We start from the raw sequence: 22,372 nt of genomic DNA on the forward strand, positions 1-22,372 counted from the left end.
AAATGTCTAAAACATTTTTACTGTTTGCAACTGACGAGAACAACTAACAGAGTGAGTTTACTTAATTACTTATTTTGGAAAGTAGGAGTGATATGCGTACATATTCAAACTCATGGGTGGATTTGTAATATGCAATACCTCAGGTAAGGTATGTGTAAATTAACCAATTTTTTTTTTTTTAAGTGCCCCAGCTGGATAATTCGAGAAGCTGGGGAAAGGAAAGGAAAAGATCCCCCGGCCAACCTCTCCTTTGTCCTTATCCGGTACAACGTGGAATTTGATCACTGAGCTGACGGAGAAAGCAACTCATTAGACGTGATTAAAATCCGATTTGTTTGTTCTGACGGAAAAAAAAATCGCAGGTCGTTCCAAAGAAAATCTCACCTCTTTTGGTGCTGAAGATCGATCACTCATGGCTGTCAATCCCCAACTCTTCCCAAACGGGATGCCGGTTCCTTTTGTGAACGAGATCTTTGTTTTAGCCCGAGACGGGGTTGAATTTGAAATCGATAAGATCTCCGGGTTAGCGCACCTCCTCCCTTCTGTTTGTGTGTGTGTTCGCATCTGTATTTTTCGGCTTGTGTGTATGACAACCAATCGCTTTCTGTACATATTTTATTGATTTGGAATGCTCCATATTGCTTAATTCGGGTATCAAATACAATGGTTAGAGGGTGTGAATCTATAGAAGATGGGTGATTCATTTGTTTGGGTTATTTCCTGCTGTCGTGCAAATTTTGAAGTGGTAATTGATATGATGTTAGTGTAGTAAGACTCTGTTTACGTTGCATTTAAAAAATTATAGACGAGACATAGTTCATGTTACAGTTATATAGGGTTTAGATGAAACATTCAAAAAACAATCTCAGACAATGAGAATAGAGAGAAGATAATTGAGAATGCATGGGAGTTTGTAGTCTGTAGAGGAAAAGGATTTGTGAGAAACATTGAAACGGAGATGCAGTCTTAAAATCTCCATCAACAAATAATCATGCATGATAATACGCACTTCATGGAGGCAAGATTAGTTGGTAACTTTTAAAACTGGATTGAATAGGGGTTGAGAGGTTTTTCGTCATTTCGAGAGTAAACATGCCAACGTATGATCTTCTTTTCTTACTTCTCAGATTTCTAAAATGTATGTTTTGCTTCTTTATGCTTACATTTCACATTCTTAGGTTTTGAGATGAATTTGAAACATTCTAGGAACAAATTTAGGAAATGAGCATAGAGAGATGATAATAGAGGATATAAGGGAGTTTTTAAGGATTTGGAAAAAGCGTTGAACTGGGAGATGCAATGTTATGATATTTTTAAAACAAATGCTTAATAAATACAGTTTTGATATATAGAAAATGAGTTGGTGACTTTTATAGCTGGGTCAACTGGGATCAAAAAGATAATTTCTCACTTCGAAAATGTAACATGTCGGCTGATGATCCCCTTTTCTTATTTCCATATTCCTAAATGGTTAAATGTTTTGTTTTGTTATTTTCACCTCTGCTTATGTTTCCAGATCGTGCTATCTTCATCTTTAGATTTGATGGTTTCATCATATATGATCCGCAGCAAGGTGTCTAACTCATCCATTCCTTTGTAATCATGATTCATTTGGAACTATGGATTTCATACTGCTGCCTTACTTGCCATATTAAAACACTGATTCAGCATGACACCTTCATTAACATAGACAATGTACTCCTTTTGAGCCATTCATCTGTCCAGAAATTTATCCTTGATTAACACAGGTGCATGTCTAACTTCAAATAATGTTTTGAGTTTAAAGAGTTTATTCTAATGCTGTTGACTCATAACTTTTTTTTTTGGGTGAATAAATAATTCATTATGAAAGCCCAAAAAGAGGAAAAAGAGTATATACAAGAGAAAAGAAACAAGACAAAACTACCCTCAACACTCAAGGGGAAGGGGAGGTGGGAAGCAACAAGGATAAAGACAAGCCCTAGGAGACAACAATGAGCTTGTTCCTTGGGGTGTGAGCTTTACAATGGGGAAGCAAATGAAGTTTAGAGCTAACATCAAAATAGATTGCTTTCGAAATCTTACTGAAGGAGTGGGAGTTAGAGGTCCATCTTACTCAGATTTCGCTCCATCCAAATATGAGAAATGGTGATACCAAAGGCTAGTTTCCCAGTAATGTCACAGATTGAGTTCCCCGAAAAAGTCATATCCACCCAAAGCCTCTCTCTAGAGATGGGGAGAATTCTTCTATTTTGAGATCAACAGCTACCCAAGACCTTTTTCCAAGCTGTGGAAGCAAAGGAGCAACATAAGAAGAGATGGTCAACATCTTCCAAGCCATTCCAGCATAACACACAGACAGGGGACACTGGCATGTGCCTATGGAGAAGGAAAGACTGTGTAGGGAGGCAATATGAGAGAGCTCGCCAAACTGTAAAGTTGTGTTGGCGATATAGTGATGTAGATCGAAATATGAAGAAAAAGAGGCCAAAACACGGTTCACATTACTGTTCACGTGAGCGGTGCCACAACCCCTTATTTTGCCTTGGTGAGAATATTATTAGAAGATTTTGTGGGGCCCAAGATCAGATTGCATGGTGTTTTATGCTTGGGGTTAGAAGTTCAGTTTAGTTTCTAATTTCAGATTTAGAAAGTAGGCTTAAGTTTCTATTTTAATTAGACTTAGTTTCTATTTTGGATCTCAATCCTTGGGCGTTTATATATTGTAACCTTCCCACAGAGGTACCCCACGATTTTATGAATTAATGAAGTTGCTTAGATTGCTTTGTGCAAGTTTTGATTATCCTGTTGTGAGGATGAAGGACAGGGAGCCTAGCTGGTGACAGCCGAAACCCATGAAGGGCTGAGAGAGTCTGGCTGGTGAGAGCTGAATCTCCTTATCTCTTTTCCCTTCTTCTCCTATCTTCTCTTCTTATCCCAATCGATTCCCTTGTGTTGCTGTTATGTTGTGATTACTGCAACGCCGTGAAGATCCTTGAAGGCTCCAATCATCTCCAATCAATTCCAAAGGCTGCTGTTGCTATTCTCCATTGTTTGAAGACTGCTGCTACTCCCTGCGATCTGATTTGTACTGCAGCTTCTGTCTCATATCTCCATATCCAGTGATCAGAGCAAGCTAAGAATTGGAGGGGTGCTTCACTACTGTTGAGGTTCCACTCAATCCCAATCCGGCCCCTGCTGTTGGCGGGATTGCGCTGCAGGCCATCACATTCTAATTCTGAGTCCTATCTTCTATTTTCAAGACCAACTCATATCTCCAGTTCTGACCATTAGAACTGAACAAAACTTGCAGCAAAGCTTCATCTCATCAAGGCTGATACTCGATCCACTTTGACCCCAAGCCCAGTGCTGGTTTGCACAATATTCCATAACCTTCTGCGTTATCTTCATATCTCAGTTTTTAGCCGTCGGAATTGGCTGAAATTTGGAGTGTAGCATCCTTTCACCTCCATCTTCAGTTCTTCTTATTAATTCTGGTTTTATTGCTATTATGATGTTCTGCTGCAACCTGTCATCGATCCTGTAGAGTGGTTCTTAGTCGAACCCCTTCTACATGATATGACCCTTAAACCAAACGAGTTTACTCCAGTGAGCTAAAGGGTCACGGGCTCTGACAAAGTCCCAAGCTGAGGAGGAGCTGAAGAGGCCATTTGGGAGAATGAACCCAAGAAACTAAGTCTGCCAAAGAAGATGGAGTGTTGAGTCATAACTTAGGATCTACTTTTGGAGGTTAAAGAGTTTATTCTAATGCTGTTGAGTCATAACTTTAGGTATAGTTTTGGACATTAAATATAGTACATTTGGGGTAGTTTTGGTGTCATTTAAAACCAAGGTTCTAAAACTTGGTTTCGACACTGGTTTGTATCAGCCAAAAACTGAGATATGGTCAAAACCAGGGATTTTTTCCCAGCCAACTCGAGTTGGTGGTTTCGAAGCCCATAAATGATTTTTTTTGCTTTGGTTTTTTGTATACACCCTATTTTTGAAATTCTAAACACAATGTATGAACTATTTTCACAAAAAAAACTCAAAATGGTACTTGTGTGGTTGTTGACCGAAGTTTACTAGTATACGACTATACGCATAGTGTACTAAGAATCATAGTTGTTAAGGGCGACACTTCTTTATGGCAAATATCATTTAAGTTTTAAATAATTTATTTAAGATATTATTCATAAATAAGCAAGTACCCCTATTTAAATCCAATAAGAATAGTAAAAATCAAATTCCAAAAGGATAAAAAGTCAACCCCTCAGTTCAAGAACAAAAACTGAATTTTTGGCGGTAGGTGCAATTTTTCAACTTTTAAATGTTGGGGTTTTTCCAAATCCAAAAATTCGATAAATCTTAATATGGTAAAACATTGCTAAAACCAAAAGTGTGGTAAAATATTCATTTGTTTTGACATTTAAAAAAAATATTTTCATTGGGCAGTGAAGAAACAACTTATAAACAAACTTAGTGTAGCTGAAATGAGGATGTTGAGATTGATGAGTGTTAAAACTAGAAAGATAAAATAAGAAATGAACAAAATTACAGCTAATTTAGGAGTAGCTTCGATACATGGTGAGTTGTGATTAATTTAGGAGTAGCTCAATAGCTCCAATACATGCTAAGTTGCAATTAATTTAGGAGTAGTTCAGATACATGATAAGTTGCAAGAAAGTCGCTTAAGGTGGCATGGACATGTTCAATGAAGGCCATTGAATGCTATACTATGGAGGGGTGATTTGATTCAGATTGAAGAAGCTAAGAGAGCCAGGGATAGGCCTAAAATGTCTAGGAGAAGTGGTGAGGAAATACAAACATAACATAGGACTAGTAACAAGTATGACTTTGAATAGAGCTGATTGGAGAAAAAGGGTCTATGTAGCGTACGCCATTTAGTTGGGATAAGGCTGAGTTGAGTTGAGTATTGTCAAGGTGATACAGTTGACACCTAGTTGACCAGGTGGTTCAATTGGCTGGGATACAGGCCTACGTGACTAAGTAGGCACCTTTAAGAACTTGACACCCAGATATGTGCCTAGGCTGTTGTTTTGATCCCACTCTCATCCAGCCAATGAAATGTTGCCTTTTGTTTGTTGTGATGTATATGTATAATAGGCATGTGAGCTTGCGATAATTTTTTATTTTAAAATTTTTCGTTTGTGATCAAAGTAAGAGGCTTCACAAGTTTTTTATTAATTCGATAAGCTCATTCTACCGAGTCATTGCTCTTATATTCAAATATTTGCATTTCTTGTGGCTTATTATTGTTGGCTTGATAAGCCATTTATGAGATAACGACTTTCTTTTACTATAAATTAACTATAGCTTTATATGTACAAATATTTTATTTTTTACAATTAAATAGTTATTATGTGTCAAGATCTGTTTGTACGAGCAAGTCCTCTCTTAGAACTTGATATGGGTCTAGGGGTAAAACCATGAGCTCTTTAGTTCTGCCAGTTGAGGTAAAAGAGCCAAGGGCATGCATGTACAAAATGTTTCTACACTTTAGGGTCTCCTCATGTTAGAGTTTGTGTAGTAAAGGTATTTTAGGAACTAGTTTGTTAACTAGTTGCCTTATATTGTAATTTTTTTTTTTCTTTTACCTCCCAAGGGAGGTGTATTTAATTTATTTCATATTATTAATGATGTAATGTAGGTGTGGAGGAGACAATATTCCACCTACTACTGTCAGCCTTCGTGTTTTTGTACGTTCTTTAACTTCCAACTTGGTATCAGAGCATACTTTGTTGGTTTGAGGGTCAAGTAACTTTCTTGTTCTTCTTTCCTCCTCTTGGAACCCTAGGTTACAAAAGGTTTCCAAGGAAGAGAATACTATGTGAAAGAAACCATGAGATGAACTTGTTTGAAGATCATTGGAACATCAAGAAGAGGTCTCACATGAAGAAATAGAGCTTTTGAAGCTCAAACCAAAGTGTGGCAGCATCTTCACCTTTACCGCCGGTTTTTTCTTTGAATGGGCGTATCTCTCTCATCCGGCTGCCATTGAGGCTGGAGTAGGGTTCATTTGGATCACCCTAGGCCCTCCCTTCATTCCATCTTGTCGTCGGTTCATGAAGAGAAGGGCTGTTGAGCCACAACTCTAAGAAGACCTCATTCAAGGTACCACTTCCCCTATTTTTTCTTTGTTTGTTGGTAGTCTGTGGACTGCATTGTGTGGAGACTACATTATGTGAGATATTTGAAGCAAACTTGCAAGGAGCATGAATGACAACCATGGAGACACCAAAAGCGCATGTCTTTTGAAGGAAAAGTCAAAGCTAATTGTAGAAAACCTAGGACCTGTAACCAGTAACTTGAGAGAGAAGAGAAGATGGAAGAAGAATTGATTGTAATGCTTGAGTTATTTAATTGATAGGTAAGTCCCTCTATTTATAATAGAGGGGAAATTACAAAGAGACTAAACTAGGCGATGTGGGACTAAAACCCACATAGCCGACATAAACTTAATAATATAAGAAGAATAAAACTACCCCCCAAAAAGACCAGAATTCCCCCACGGTATTCTGGAGTACATATTCCAACACTCCCCCTCAAGCTGGATTATACAAATAAGTAAAGAAAGAAAGCTTGAATTAAAGGAAAAAGAACTCCTAATAATGCTAACACTCCCCCTCAAGTTGGCGCATACAGGGTACTAATACCCAACTTGAACAAAATGGGAAAAAACGAAGTTGCAGCAGAATCCAGCTTGACAGATGAATGCAGCTCCCAAATAAACCTTCAAGATCTTGAAATAATTGATTTTCAAAATCTGGATAGACATGATCAGCAAACCGGGACTGGAATGTCTTCCAAAAAAGGCAACTTTCAACGATCTTCATTAGCTATCCAGTGATGAATCTCAAATTGTCACAGTGACATAAAATCTTGAAGTTAAATAACTAGAGCAGCAAGCAGCGAAAACAAACTGAATCAGGCAACGGAAAAAAATTGTATCAACCCAACTGAAAGTCCCCAAATAGGCAACAACCAAATATTTTCAATACTCTTCAATACTTCAATCTCCCCCTTACGGCAAACTCAACCCAATAACAAAGGATACCTGATAGCAATGGTGAAAAACATTGATCTTCTATGTTTTGCCACAAATGTTCCTATAAGTTTTGCTTCTGCAATGTCTGCAAGTGTACCGTACATAATCTCCCCCTCACATGTAGTAATACACGTGGACAAATAATGGAGATGACGTAAGGTTTAATGGCGAAAACGTAACTTTCCAGAATTTTCCAAAGGTGCTATGGATAATTAAAAAGGAAGGAATTGCAAAATTGTAATTTACCAAAAGTTTCCAAAGGTATTATGGGTAAGTACCAAAGGCATGGGATATGAAGGGAATTAGAATTATAGAAAGGGAACGGTGTTGGAAAAAAAGGATGGCATGGCTGTAATTTGGTGGAAATCCACTTTTAAATACAATCCAAGTCAAAGGGCAAACTGGTAATAAACCAGAATTCTCAAGGGTCAATTGGGTAGTCAAATAGGGGAATGCATTAAAAAGTAATGGCAGTTTAAAAAATAACCAGAATTTTGCAACGGGCCCTTGGTAAATAAGAAAGTAATGGGTCATGTAGGGAATTAGATTTATAGATGGGGGACATACTTTTAAGGAGCAAACTCTTAATGGCAAGATGTAAATAGACATGAAAAGGATGGATAATTAAGGTAGGGTAATAGGAGCATTAAATACCAAATAGGTTAACAGGGGAGAATGAACCCTGAGTAAGGAGAAGCCCATCGTCTTCAACCTCAAGGCTCCAAACAGCAGCGGAAACCAGGGAAGAAGAGGAACCAGCGGCAGCGGCAGCTCATCGACTTCAACCTTACGAAACCCAGCCACAACTCCAAACTCTCCTCCTTGCAACCGAGAAAAAGATCAGGTGGAGGCGGTGTTCTGCAACCTGTAACAATCAGCGCATGAGAACAAGGAAGAATATTTCTTCTTCCTTACCATATCAGGCGGTTATTGTGGAACCATAGAAACCCATTCTCATGATAGATTCATGGACAAGGACATATACCAACAGAAAATCGATTAGGGTAGATACCATCTATCAGTAGATTGAGTAGATAGTAGCAACCCGAAGACCAGGGAGATCATAAACCATAAATCAGCAGCATACGATCAGCAACAAATACAACAGCAGTGGGCATCAAACCAGAGAAAATCTTCCAAAAGACACCAGCCAAGAGTAAAAAACATAAGTGATTTTGCACCACCAAATATCAGGGGGTCAGATGGACCCCAAATACCAGTTGAGTGACTTTTTTATAGAGGGCGCATCAATAGTTGGAACAGATCTGCTGGCCAAACATGGTGGAAACCAGAAATCAATGGGAAGAAAAAATCTCCCAAAAAAAATAGAGGGTCGTTGCAGATGATAGTGGTTCTGTAGCCTCCACTAGAAAATGAGAGTCAAATAAAGTAAACCAGCAAGGAGAACCAGACCTTCACGTAATGAGAAAAAGAAATCAGCTACACCGCCAAAGGTATCGATACCGAGAACTAGCCACAAGAGGAAATCGAGAACCAGGGATCGATTCAAGTGGGCACCAACAACGATCAATAGAACAAACTGACACACGATTTCCAAATAAATAAACAAGAATGAAACAAGTAGGAAACCCTAGTTCTTCTTTGCTTTCTATGAACTAGGGTTTCTCCATAAATTAGAGAACCTTGAAATGACTCTCAAACCGACAATCTTAGAGAGAATCAGTCACTAGTTGCCTAGCTCTGATACCATGTAGAAAACCTAGGACCTGTAACTAGTAACTTGAGGGAGAAGAGAAGATGGAAGAAGAATTGATTGTAATGCTTGAGTTATTTAATTGATAGGTAAGTCCCTCTATTTATAATAGAGGGGAAATTACAAAGACTAAACTAGGCGATGTGGGATTAAAACCCACGTAGCCGACATAAACTTAATAACATAAGAAGAATAAAACTACCCCCCAAAAAGACCAGATGACCCCCACAGTATTCTGGAGTACATATTCCAACACTAATCCCAAGCAAATCCAACCATGGCCATGTTACCGCCAGCCTATTATGGTATCCTCTCTCTCTCCTTCATTCGGTCAGTGTTGTAGCTGAAGTTTGGCTCCTATGGATCGTCCTAGGGTGTTCTTTAACCCTCCCATGGTCTTGCTCCATACTTATACAAGTTGATGCTCCACAACTCAGTTTTTCCCTTGTTTTCAAATTACCGTCAGCTTCTTTTTTCTCTGTTTTGCCTTAGAAATGGTTCTATGATACTTTGGTTTGCTTAAATTGGTGCTTTATGATTGTTTGAGTTTTATAATGGTTCTATAATGAAGCTATGCTTTGAAGGATTTGGTGGAGTTCATAGTTGTCTAGGCGACGCCTAGGCGTCTAGGTGCCTTGGTCGACTTGGGCGCCTTGTTCGCCTAGTTGGTGTCGCCTTAAACTTTGGCCCTCTCCACTGCCTTGGGTCGCCTAGCCCCCGTGACAACTATGGTGGAGTTGCTTTTCTTTTAGATGTTTGCCCTTGTTTGATTGCTAGACTGTGATTACTAGTATTTGAAAGGCTCTTTTGAGTGCATTTGGGTTGAGACTTTACTCCCCATTTGGTTTGGGTATCATCCCCATTTTTTCGTTTATTTTTACATTATGTCAGCTGTTGGAGGAAGAGGCTAGGTACCCCAAGGGAATAACAGGGATAGATTCAACTGTGACCACTGTGGGAAATCTGGACACACTAGAGAGAGATGTTGGATACTTTATGGCTGTCTCCCTGGTATGCAAGGCAGTAGGAGAGGGGAGCCAAAGGACACACTTTGGTGACTGAGGTTGCACTTATGGGATATCCATATGGACTACAGACAGACACCAGATCTCTTACTCATGATGATATTGCAGCACTACGTTGGATGATGTCTCAACTAGGCCACTCTTCTACTACTCCTACAGAGTTAGATTCTTCGGCCTCCCCCTTAGAGGCCTCTACATCTATACACTCTTTGGTCATTGACTCTAGTGCCACAAACTATATGGTTGGTATGTCTCAGTGTTATGATTCCTACACCATTTGTTCTGGTAGGGATAAGGTTAGAATTGCTCATGGTTCTCGTTATTCTATTTCTAGTAAGGGTACTATACTGTTCGAGTCACTTCTTCTATTTCTCTTGACTATGTTCTTCATGTATCTAACCAAATCCGTGAATTGTTGCGTCTCCTTCTGTCCTTTTCATTGTATTTTTCAAGATTTGGTGACGAAGAGGATTATTGGCAGTGGACGGGAGGAGAATGGACTCTACCTTCTTGATCCAGGATCATCACCGCTACTTATTGCTCAGTCCTACGCATGTGGGCGTAGTGACAATAATACCATTGACTTTGTGATGTTGTGACATCAACTTTTGGTCCTTCCCTTCCTTTAGCGTTACGAGAGAAAAATTTGCCACATTTGTTTTCTTCCATTCTTCCTTCCTATGTATTTCAGTGTGAACTTTGTTTATTTGCTAAATATTGTCGTTTTTCTTATCCTTACAATGGCAATAGACCCACAATTCCCTTCCATATTGTGCATACTGATGTTTGGGAACCTTCTCTCACTACATCTTTATTTGGTTACCATTAATTCGTTTCATTTGTTAATGATTATTCTCGGTTTACTTGGACGTTCTTGATGAAGCATAAAAATGATGTCTATGATGCCTTTAAAAATTTCTATCAGATGGTTCTTACTCAATTTGAAACTAAAATTAAAATCGTTCGTTTTGACAGAGGGGAGTACATATATGGTGGCCTCCAAAACTTTTTCACTGATAATGATATAATCCATCAGGTAGCTAGTGTTGACACACCCTAATAGAATGGGGTAGCTGAGAGGAACAATCACCATTTATTGGAGGTTTCTAGGAGTCTTTTATTTGGCATGCATGTTCCTAAAACCTTTTGGTCCGAAGCTCATCTCACTTCTGCCTCTTTAATTAACCACATGCCCACTAAACTTCTTGGTTCCAAATCCCCTTTGGAATCATTGTCTTCCTAAACTTCTGCTTTCTCTCTTCCTCCCAAGGTCTTTGGGTGTGTGTGCTATGTCCATGCCAATAAATCTGTTAGGACTACACTTTGACCCCAAGGCACTTAAATGCATGTTCCTTAGATATTCCTCCTCTACCAAGGGTTATAAGTGCTACCATCCCTCTTCTAGACGATGACTTCTCTCCAAAGATGTCACTTTCTTTGAGTCTATACCTTTCTTTACTCCTTCTCATTAACATCCTCTTTAAGGGGAACATAGTGGGAATGAAGAGGCTTTTGATATCCCTTTCCTCCCATCTTTGCCTACTTCTCCATTTTTGTTTGATTTTGGGAAACACAAAGAAGGGGCTTTTGTTGATATTGATACTTATTCAGGTGTTGACGCTAGCAATGAAAAAGAGTTTGTTGTATACAAAAGAGGTGAATGCTTAAAGGGAAAGGGAAAGGGAAAGAAGACCTGTCAAGAGTCCTCTTTGGATCCACATCCTGAGCTCCATCCTCCTCAGTCAGGTGATATTCCTTCCCTTCCTTCTGATTTAGACCTTCCTATTGCTGTTAGAAAAGGGAAAAGAATTTGCATTAATCTTATTGCCTAGTTTGTATCCTATGATGCTCTGTCTTCTACAAGTCTTGCTTTTACTGTTGCCCTCTCCTCTATTTCCATTCCCAAGAATGTCACTGAGGCTATGTCTAACCCAAAGTGGAAGTAACCTATGTCTGAGGAAATGATGGCTCTTGAAAAGAACGGTACTTGGAGGGGGAGAGTTCCAGTAGGATGCAGATGGGTCTGCACAATCAAGTATTAGTCAAATGGTGCAATTGAGAGGTAAGGCAAGGTTGGTGGCCAAAGGGTACAGTCAGGTGTATGGGATTGACTATCAGGAGACATTTACTATTATGGTTAAGCATAATTTTGTAAGGGTTCTCTTGTCATTGGCAACAAATAAAGATTGGCTACTGTATCACTTGGATGTGAAAAATGCTTTCCTCCATGGTGATTTATAGTAGGAAGTGTACATGCAGCCTAAAACAGGCTTTATATGGTCTAAAACAGTCCCCAAAAGCTTGGTTTGAGAGGTTTAGGCTGGATATTATGAAGAATCGGTAGTCCAGAGTCAAGTTGATCACACCTTATTTACCCGGCGAGGTAATGTTACTATTATAGCCGTTGTTGTCTATGGTGGTGACATTGTTGTTACTGGAGATGACAAAGCTGAGATAGCTAGGTTGAAGACCTACTTGACTCAACAAATTTAGGCTCTTGAGATAGCCCTTGTTGTCTTCTTCTTCTTCGGTTAAAAGAGGGAAACAATTTGTCTGGGTTGTTGGGCGAGCGAGGGGCAGTGCTGAGGCTCTTCTCTTGCCGGTTTTTTTTCTCTTCTCCCAACTCCGGCTGCTTCGCCAGGAAATTTCCAACCCAAGAGGGGGTAGTGCTGAGCTAAGATTTCTTGCAGTCTTAGTGACGTGAAAACAATTAGACAATGGCTTAAGATCAAAACTCCATAAGGTCAACAAGATCCAGCATTGGTATAGAGGAAAATCGATCCAATGAATTTACGAAGACGATGGCAAAACCGATCTTTAATCCACCTCAAATACATAAACGGCAACAACAACTGAGAGGAAAAATCATCAACAACTCAAACTACTAAAAATCACTGCAATATCCCCTTTTGTAACACATCAAGAATTTTAGGAGAATAAACAAGAAAACTTTTTTTTCTAAGAACAAATCAGCAGTTCAGATAAACACCGATAAATTAAGAAACCTATCCAAACCCACAACCAGTAGGCCATAGGTCCACGCACGAAAAATGGAAAATCCAACGATCAGGGAGAAAGCCTATAAAAAATATTGAATGAAAGAGCTTGGATCCATTCATAAAACAACTAGGAGAGCATAGTCGAAGTAGACATTAATCTACCGAAATACAGAGAAGAAGAAGAAGAAGAAGAAGAGAGAGAGAGACCTTCCAACAGAGAGATACCAAGTATTCAAACTTGTGTGCTATGTACCGAAACCAGATCGACAGGGAAACCATTGCAAGCTATATGTCACAATGAAGCGTTCCCCCCTCTCCCCTATGTTGAGGCCCTCCCTTCCAAGTCCCAATATATCACTACTGCTCTTTACAGTTTGTAATAATCTCTATCCCAAATCCCTACGGTTTAGAGCTGATTTGGGAAAGAAGATGGGTGATGTGAGAATTTTGTTACTTATCTATTGTTAAAATTATTCACACATTGGTAGTTACCAAACAGTTTTTATTTTTTGATCAAAATGGTTTTCAGTAATGATTTTTTTTTTTAATAGGCCAAAAACAAAATGAAAAATGATACCAAAAAGACCCTTAGGAATTGAAGTGTCAAGGTCTAAAAGAGGAATCAACATATGTCAAAGAAGTTTGTTCTTGATTTGTTGAAAGAGACAGGGATGTTGGGCTGCAAACCAGCAATTTCTCTTAGAGCAGAATCATAAACTAGGAGAAGATTGTGGTCCCTCTCTTGTTGATGCAGGGAAGTACCAGAGACTAGTGGGGAAGCTCATAAATCTGCCTATGACTCACCCAGATATTTCTTATGTTGTGGGAATGGTGAGTTAGTTTATGGATGCTCCCAAGAGTGGGCACTTGGATGTTGTATACTTCATTCTTAGATACTTGGAATCCTCTCCGGGGAAATGACTATTGTATGTCAGGCATAATCACTTGAGAGTCGAAGGTTTCATAGATGCCGATTGGGTTGGATCCATCTCGGACAAAAGGCCTACATCTGGCTATTGCACATTTGTAAGTGGTAATTAGGTCACATGGAGAAGCAAAAAAAACAATTTGTTGTAGCTAGATCTAGTGCAAAGGCAGAGTTTCGGACAATGGCTCATGGCGTTTGTGAACTCATATGGTTGAGACGATTGGTTCAGGAGTTGGGGTTTGCTACTGAAGAACCTATACGCCTTTACTGTGATAACAAGGCAGCTATAATCATTACTCACAATCTGGTGCAACCATAGTTGTCACGGCGGATAGGCGATCCAGGCGTCGGAGAGGGTAAAAAATCAAGGTGACACCAACTAGGCCGTCAAGGCGTCCAAGGCGCCCAAGTCAATCAAGGCGCCTGGACGACTAGGCGACGTCTTGACAACTATGGGTGCAACATGATAGAACAAGCACATCGAAGTGGACCGACACTTCAACAAGGAGAAGATAGACTCTGGCTGCATTTGCACCCTTTTGTGAAGACTGGTGATCAATTGGCGGACATCTTCACCAAAGGGCTTACTTCTCTTTAGTTTGGTACTCTATTATGCAAGCTGGGAATGCATGACACTCACAATCCGGTGCAACACGATAGAACAAAGCACATCGAAGTGGACCGACACTTCATCAAGGAGAAGATAGACTTTGGCTGCATTTGCACCCTTTTGTGAATACTGGTGATTAATTGGCGGACATCTTCACCAAAGGGCTTACTTCTCTTTAATTTGGTACTCTATTATGCAAGTTGGGAATGCATGACATTTATTCTTCAACTTAGGGGGAAGAGTTAGAGGTTGTGTAGTAAAGGTATTTTAGGAACTAGTTTGTTAACTAGTTGCCTTATATTGTAGTTTCCTTTTTTACCTTTTACCTCCCTAGAGAGGTATATGTAATTTCTTTCATATTATCAATGAAGTAATATAGGTGTCGAGGAGACATCACTCCAACATATAATATTCCACCATCGTCTCTCTTCTTCTTCAATCTTCTACTTTCAGCCTTCTCCTTGTTCTTGTACATTCTTTAACTTCCAACTCATCATCCCCCTGGAATTCCTGATTTTGCTTCGGTGTATTGGCACCAATGTGTATGATATGCCATCAATATGACCACGTATGAATGTGAATGTAGATTTCATGTCAATGGCTAATTGGATTTTATGATGATCTGACTTCTAGAGCCCTATCTCTCCTTCTAACCCACTCTATGAAACCTCCCTCTTCCCAACAAAAAGCCAAACCCTTAAATTGTTGCCCTTCAAAAATTTTTAGCCCGCTATGTTTTTAAGCTCTCTATCATCTCTTCATCTGATATCTCTTTTATCCTCTGGGACAATTTTGTCATCATTGTGCTTCTGTTTATCATTAGGGAATAAAATTGCTATATAGTCTGGCAGGTACTTGATTATCAATAAAATAGAATATCTCCTATATCTGATGAATATAATCTACATTGTTAGCTTATGATTTCCTTGGTTGAATAAGTTAATAAAGAATCGAATGTAGCTGACCTCATTTAGTTGGGAAAATGCTTAGTTTGTGTTTGCATTGTATTTATAAGGAAAAACAAGACGAAATAATTTACTATCATTCTTTAGTTGACTGTTTCTTTGAGATTGTTCTCTGATCATGCTTTTGTATATAGCTTGAGGATTTTAGATAATTGAAGATGATACGATATTTCAGGGGTTATGTCAAAAAAGGGGGTGGGGTTTGGAGGATGTACTTTATAGTACTTCTTTGTGTAACACCAAGTTGTCCTCGTATTTGTGTTGTCTTCAGAACTCATGGGAGTCATGTCAATGCCAAGGGGACAATCTATTTGTCAAATGTGCGCATGGTCTTTGTTGCAAATAAACCTGTTGGAGACTTCGCTGCTTTTGACATGCCACTGGTATGGAAATTTCTTTGATTCTTGTCTGCGACTTGCTTGTCCCTTTTCAGTTCATTTCCTTTTTTTCTAGTAACATATTATTTCCTGTAAAATTTCCTGATAGCGAGTATATTTTTGGCACCATTACTTTGACATTTCTTAATCTGGATGTGTCATGGATGGTGCGTCCAAGAAAAAGGAAAGAAGATGTTGACCTAAAAGGGTTGTGGTAACATCTAATTTTCAGTACATATTTGTAATATCTCTTATTTACACGACAGAGAGGTATACAATATTACACATTATATCTATAATTTCATCTCTAGAAAGTGTTCTCCAGATAGACTTAGGGAATTCTTCTTTAAGGTTCTGGCTTTATAATCAAACTCTTTGAGAGGCTGTTCAGAGTAATAACTTCACACTAGAATTTGATATTATTGTACCTTTTCCCACTCAACTGGATTCCTTAAAATATCACGAGTTTTAATCAACCTTTTCAGACACTGTTCTCAAATGTGGAATGAAAGAATTTGCCTCAATGACTTTGGTAGAATGAAATACTGTCTCAATGCCTTTCATCCACACACTTGATTCTTTCTTCCAGAACCTCCACAGCCATATATACGACTTTATTGCTGTTTGTAGTCTTTCCTGAACCCCCATCGTCATCATCGTCAGCGTCATCGTCTTTTACTTTCTATATTTAGACCTATGCTGAAATTGAATTATGCACAGCTAGTTCTTAAGTACCATTTGGACCAGACCATGATCATACTGTTTGGACCACCAAACAAAAGGGAAAGATAGTACCAGGCAGTTGACCAGAAGGCCTTCAATAAATTGTTGGAAGGTTGACAGACCATCCAGTCTTGATTGTTGCATCCATAGTTTTTGAAACCAGATCGGACCAGCGGTCGAACTGGAGCACTGGAATTGCTCTCTTTTTGGTCCGTTCCGGAATAGAAAACCAGAATCAAATTGGGCAGTTTCCTGAAAACTGTTTGGTTTATAGAACCACTCTGTTTAGTTTGCTGTTTCAACTCAACTCAACCCAGCCTAATCCCGACTAAATGGGGTCGGCTACATGGATCATATATTTTTCCAGTCAGCTCTATTCATCGTCATACAAGATTCTAATCCTAAGCTATAAATGTCTTTACTCACCACTTCCCTTATGGTTATTTTGGGCCTACCTCTAGTTCTTTTAGCTCTTCAATTTGAAATAAATCACTTTTTCATACTGGGGCATTCAAAGGCCTTTGTTGCACATGTCCATGCCACCTCTCAACTCATCATGAATAGGAGCAACACCCAAGTTTGGTCTAATTTGTTCATATTTTATTTTATCTTTCCTTGTTTTACCACTCATCCACCGCAACATCCTCATTTCAGCCACATTTTCCAAATGACACCTTGATTCATTTGGACAATGGAAGAAGGGGCAACAAAGGCCATTGATCCTCGAGAGGAAGGCGGCTAGGCTGGGAAGAGCTTTTGTGCCACTTGTTGTAAGAGCGGACAAGGGAAGGACTGGTCGGAGGAACAAGAGAAAGGTTCGGATCAATGGAGGAAGGGGACTGGCCTGAAACCAGGGTGGAAGCATTTAGAGGAAGAAACGGGTATAGAGGTGAAAGGGGTTATCGGGTTAGAAGGGGTAAAGCTCCAAATTTCGGATTTGAAGGGCTAACCTGAGAACTCAAATGCGATAAGTCAAAAAAAGGCCTGGAACTTGGTTGTTGATGTCCACGAGGAATAGGACCAAAAATGGATAGGCTAGTAGGAGTGGTGGGGACCACTGGATGGGAGATATCTGGGTTAGAGGATATAAAAAGGGATGGGGGCCCCACAGGGGGAGAAAGGTTAAAAGGGGAAGATCCTCGCTGTAAATATCTAGTCCGGGGCACACAACAGGAGAAGATTGCAAAGAAGAGAGCTCGACTTGGAGCAGATTGCAGGCGTCAGACTGCGAGCTTGAAGATCTTCCAACAGCAGTGGTGAAGAAGATAGAGGTACAGAGGATCCTCCGCCAGAGTTGATAGCTAGGAAAGCCATGCGGGAGCGAAAGAGTAGCATGAACTTGGTGTTCCTCAGGGCAGGCACTGGGATCTTCCACTTTGTCAGAGGACAAGACTGCAAATCTGCTCCGACCAACGGGTAAGGACTGGTGGCCCTGAGAGTGGCCCTTTGACGTTGTGGCTTGGTCTTAGTCTTCCTTGATATATTCCTTTAAAACTTAGAAGAAACTTTTATAGGACAGTCATACAACTGGCTATGATGTATGGTGCAGAATGTGGGGCAGTTAAGAAACATCATATAGATAAACTCAATGTAGTGGAGATGAGGATGTTGAGATGGATGAGTGGCATAACTAGGAATAATAAAGTAAGGAATGATCATGTTAGAGCTGGTTTGGGAGTAGCTGCTATACATGATAAGCTATGAGAAATTCGTTTGAGGTGGCATGGCCATGTTCAACGGAGGCCTTTGGATGCTCTAGTACAAAGGAGTGATTTGATTCAAATTGAAGGAACTAAAAGGGCCAGGGGCAGACCTAAAATAACCTTAGGAGAAGTGGTCTGGAAAGACATGCATAGTTTAGGCCTTGTATCAAGTATGACCTTGAATAGAGCTGATTGGAGGCCATGGATCCATGTAGCCGACCCCATTTAGCTGGGATAAGGCTGAGTTTTTGTTGTATTCTCTTAGGTTGGAACAGTCTACTCTTGCCTACTCAATCACTTAAATCATTTAAAGCATTTTTATGCCGGTGTCCTCTGTAGCCTTTGGCATTTGCACTGCTTGTCTCTCGTGTGAATATAGACCCAGCTTTCAACGCCTTAAAATGTCTAGATGACAAGGTAATGTCTTTTGGAAGTTTGTTTTCCTACAATTATTGGCGCCATCCATTTGGAAGGTTAATGAGTGTATTTAACTCCAATTATATAAGCAGCTCCATTGATCCTTTACACCCTTACTCTTCTTTCTTTACAGCTTTATGTGCATGCTGAAAAATTTAACCAGCCAATATTCTTCTGCAACAATATATCGGGACTTGTGGAGCCGGTAAGTATGTGAGCAGGAGAAATTGTATGTTAATTATAATTTGGAAATCTTTATGACATTAGTCTCAATGGCAATAATTCCAGGTTGTGCCAGAGGACCAGCATAGAGCCCTCTATTCCACTCATTCTTTCAAGATCTATTTTAAGGAAGGGGGCTGTGGAACCTTTGTCCCACTGTTTTTCAACTTGATTGCTTCTGTGAGACAATATAATCAACACATTTCTCAGTCTGGTTCTGAGGCAGTTCCTCGAGTGGATCCTTTACAAGCAACTCAAACACCAGTTGACGAAATGATGAGACATGCGTGAGTTGCAGCTTGTTTTCTTTTGTTGTTCATAATAATCAATGCATACGCCCTTAAAACATATGAAAAGGAAAGTTAAGCGGTTGAACTGTGCAGGTATGTTGATCCAAATGACCCTACAAGAATATTCCTACAACAGCCTAATCGAGAATCTCAACTGAGGCGGCGTACATACCAATCACAACCAGTGGAAGATTACTCATGATCATCGTGTATTAGATGGATGGTGTTTTGTCTTTGGATGCCCTGTGTGTAACAAGTACCAACTAGTCTTTTCCTTGCATTTCGTTTTGTGACTGATTTGTATGTAGTTGTTTCCTCTATTATGTTTGATAATAATAATAATTGCAGTCAGTAGACTTCGGAGGGACAGTATAGGTGCAGAAGCTTATTGCCTAAGGTTTTTTGTTTTTTGTTTTTTTTTTTAATATGAAATATCTCCTAAGTTCTTTATTCTTATTAAGTTATTGCCTCATTTTTTAAAAATCCATAAACTTGGTTCACTTAGAAACCGAGTTGAGTAAAATAGTAAATTCGCATCCTAAAACAGTAAGAAACCCTCAATTCCTCGACTCCCATCTCTTGTTCAATGGTGCTTTTCAAATCCTCAATGGCCCTGCAGGTTTCTACCACTGAATAAGAAGAAAATTTACAATAATAAAGTAGGTATTTAAACTATCATTCCAAGACGATGGATAAAACCAACCATCATTAAGAGGAGGGGAATTAAACAATGTGTTGGAGACGAGGAAGAAACTAAGTAAATAATTACACATAATAGGAGGAATTTGACGTAATTCAGCATGAATGCCTACATCTATATGAGAGAATTAGAGTTTTTCACCATGCTAGAAAAACTATCTACACCACTCTCAACCTCACAATGTGATATTTCCCTTTACTTATGTTTAGGGTTTTCTCACAGAGATAATATATAAGAAACCATAATCTTCACAGAATTAAAATTTTGCCCTTGTACATATAGTGGATCCAAAATCCAACCCAAACATAGAAGAACGAGTCATATCATGCAATAATAGAACATGAAAAAATGGGTCATATCATGCAACCATCTAGAGACGAGAGATACAACTTATTGTGGCACATGAAGAATATTATGAGAACATAATTGATTACGTGCATGCTAAATAAAGTAAAAAGTTAACAGTCGCAACTCGAAAAAGCCAACACTTACTATTTTTGTTGTGGAATTATTTGATAAATTAATGTGAAAAATTAAGATAGAGGGAGGGAGCATGGAGAGTCTCTGTACGCATACTCAAGGGCCCTATAAACCAAATCATCTTAGAAAATGTTAGGTATTTCACCGATATGTTGGATATATATATATGTCCATCAAATCTGGTTCAACCCGATTTGTTGTGTATTGAACGCTTTATATATTTTGGTTTAATATTGTCACGTGATATAAATTTTTTGAGCAATGTATGTTTGTAAGTTTACACTTAAAATGGTAGTTGCGACTAGAATTTGGACTGGACATCTTTATCATAAAGTTGTCGCATTGGGTATGCCTAGACATGATGATGTCAGGGTACGAATGCAAGTACACATATTGGTGTGTATTGGTGAAGAATCTACATGTGTCGATTCCCTCATGTATGACTGCTGGATGTAGGTTTGGAATAAACATGTGTCACCGAGACCCAGTACCTGAGAGGGTCTTGTCATTGCAAAATGTAAACACGTTCTTTGGTTCATCAATGACTAAATTTCAAGAGAACTGAAGCCGGTGTTCTGTGAATGCGGGAACATTTTGCGAGTAAAAGAGTTACTCAACATGGTCTCCACTACCTGATTGGGAAACATCAAAGATAGTTTGTCTGTTGATGGTCGGATGAGAATTAGGATCCTATACCATTTTAGAAATGATTTGCAAAACTTATTTTTACATTAAATGAGAATATATTTATATTTGATTAAAGAATTGGGGAAAGGTTTTGTACACAGTCGTGTAAACCGTGTACAGGAGGAAGTCTCTTACAAAAAGTTGGAAAAGACATAAATACCCACTCATTAATTAATACCTTGAAATTCCCACCCTCTCACATACACGGTTTACACAACCGTGTATGAAACCTTTTGCCTAAAGAATTTAATCGTGTTTTGCAGATTCCAATCATGTACAATGGCATTCTAATATGGACATGTATTATGGAATGAGGTTTGACAGTATTGAGATATATGCTTTAGTCTATAATGATGATGATGTTTAATGGAGAGTTGGAGCATAATAAGTTGTTATTATGCGAAGGTATTTCTGGGATTTGCTAGTTAATAATTTATTTATCTAATTTTGAATTGGTGTGATGCAATTATTTAAAAATTCATTAAAGATTAAATTTATTAATTGTTTTAATTCCTTTTTAGATTCTACTTCTTCACCAATTTGAAATCCATCAAGAAAGCCCATTAGGTTTCAAGTCAAATTTAAGGAGAGAGAATGTAGACTCTCGCTGGAAAAATTGGCATGGGAGCTCTTTAGAGCCCCATCTATTTAAACCTAGGGAGAGGACCGGCCAAGCATGCTTGATCGAATTTTCTGTCCCTCTCCCTCCACAAATTCTCTCTCCCTCTCTTCTCTCTTGCTCTTGTCTTCTATTGGGTGGAGAGTTGTTTTAGGGTTTTGGAAAACCCTGGTTTCTTGAAAGATTGGATCTTTCTAGTTCTTGGAGAAGTTAGTTATTTGATTTGGGAATCTTTGACTGCATCAAGAAGATTCAAGAAAGGGTTTTCTTGAAGTGTTCATTGTGAGAAGAACCATTATTTGTAGGAGAGTAGCACTTGAGGCCAGGTTAACGAATCTTAATGTTTTTATTTATGCATTGAGTTTCTTTATATGATATTCATAAGATGCGAAAGAACACCCGAATCGATCTCTTTCTACTGTGCATTCAGGGATGGGATGAAAAGAGATGTTCTTTTCTCTTCTTGATTAACCCTAATTTTATGAGACAAGAAAGAGAAAGTTTTGATAAAAAATTTTGGTACTTTTTTGTTTTGGTTTCTCATGGATAATCATGAAGATAATCCCATGATTGCCTAATACGATACGCCAAAAGCTCCGAAACTGATGGAACGTGTTAAATCAAACCCTTTAACCTATCTCATACTAGGCTGGCCCAATCTATTTTCCGTACACTAGAGTGGGCCTTATTAAATAACAGAAAACTAACAGGATAATATGATGTATATGCCAATCAACCTCAAATTCTTCGGAACAAATATGATCAATATCAGCATAATGTTGGACTTCGATTTTAGAACTAACCACCCCTCAAGACTTTCTGGAGGAATAATTAAAACTTTCAATGTAATTGGAGTTTCGATAAA

General features: G+C 38.9%; 1 protein-coding gene across 1 annotated transcript; it reads left to right on the plus strand.

Annotated features, from left to right (window-relative positions):
• The first annotated feature begins 350 nt into the window (after positions 1–350).
• LOC122638403 (UPF0664 stress-induced protein C29B12.11c) lies at positions 351–19,289 on the plus strand. Its single transcript, XM_043831352.1, has 5 exons — positions 351–522; positions 15,561–15,672; positions 18,643–18,714; positions 18,798–19,018; positions 19,115–19,289. Exons 1-5 carry the CDS (start codon positions 413–415, stop codon positions 19,221–19,223), a joined length of 624 nt encoding a protein of 207 aa, XP_043687287.1. The 5' UTR covers positions 351–412; the 3' UTR covers positions 19,224–19,289.
• Positions 19,290–22,372: the final 3,083 nt, after the last annotated feature.

This window comes from Telopea speciosissima, chromosome 8 (genome assembly GCF_018873765.1).
Source record: "Telopea speciosissima isolate NSW1024214 ecotype Mountain lineage chromosome 8, Tspe_v1, whole genome shotgun sequence".
Lineage (NCBI taxonomy): Eukaryota > Viridiplantae > Streptophyta > Magnoliopsida > Proteales > Proteaceae > Telopea > Telopea speciosissima.

Bases quoted from the DNA above. Each gene is read 5' to 3' on its own strand.
- LOC122638403 (XM_043831352.1), top strand. From the start codon at position 413: ATGGCTGTCAATCCCCAACTCTTCCCAAACGGGATGCCGGTTCCTTTT. The intron at 15,673-18,642 runs GTATGGAAATTT...CTTTCTTTACAG, and splicing joins CTGCTTTTGACATGCCACTG to CTTTATGTGCATGCTGAAAA. The intron at 19,019-19,114 runs GTGAGTTGCAGC...TGAACTGTGCAG, and splicing joins GACGAAATGATGAGACATGC to GTATGTTGATCCAAATGACC.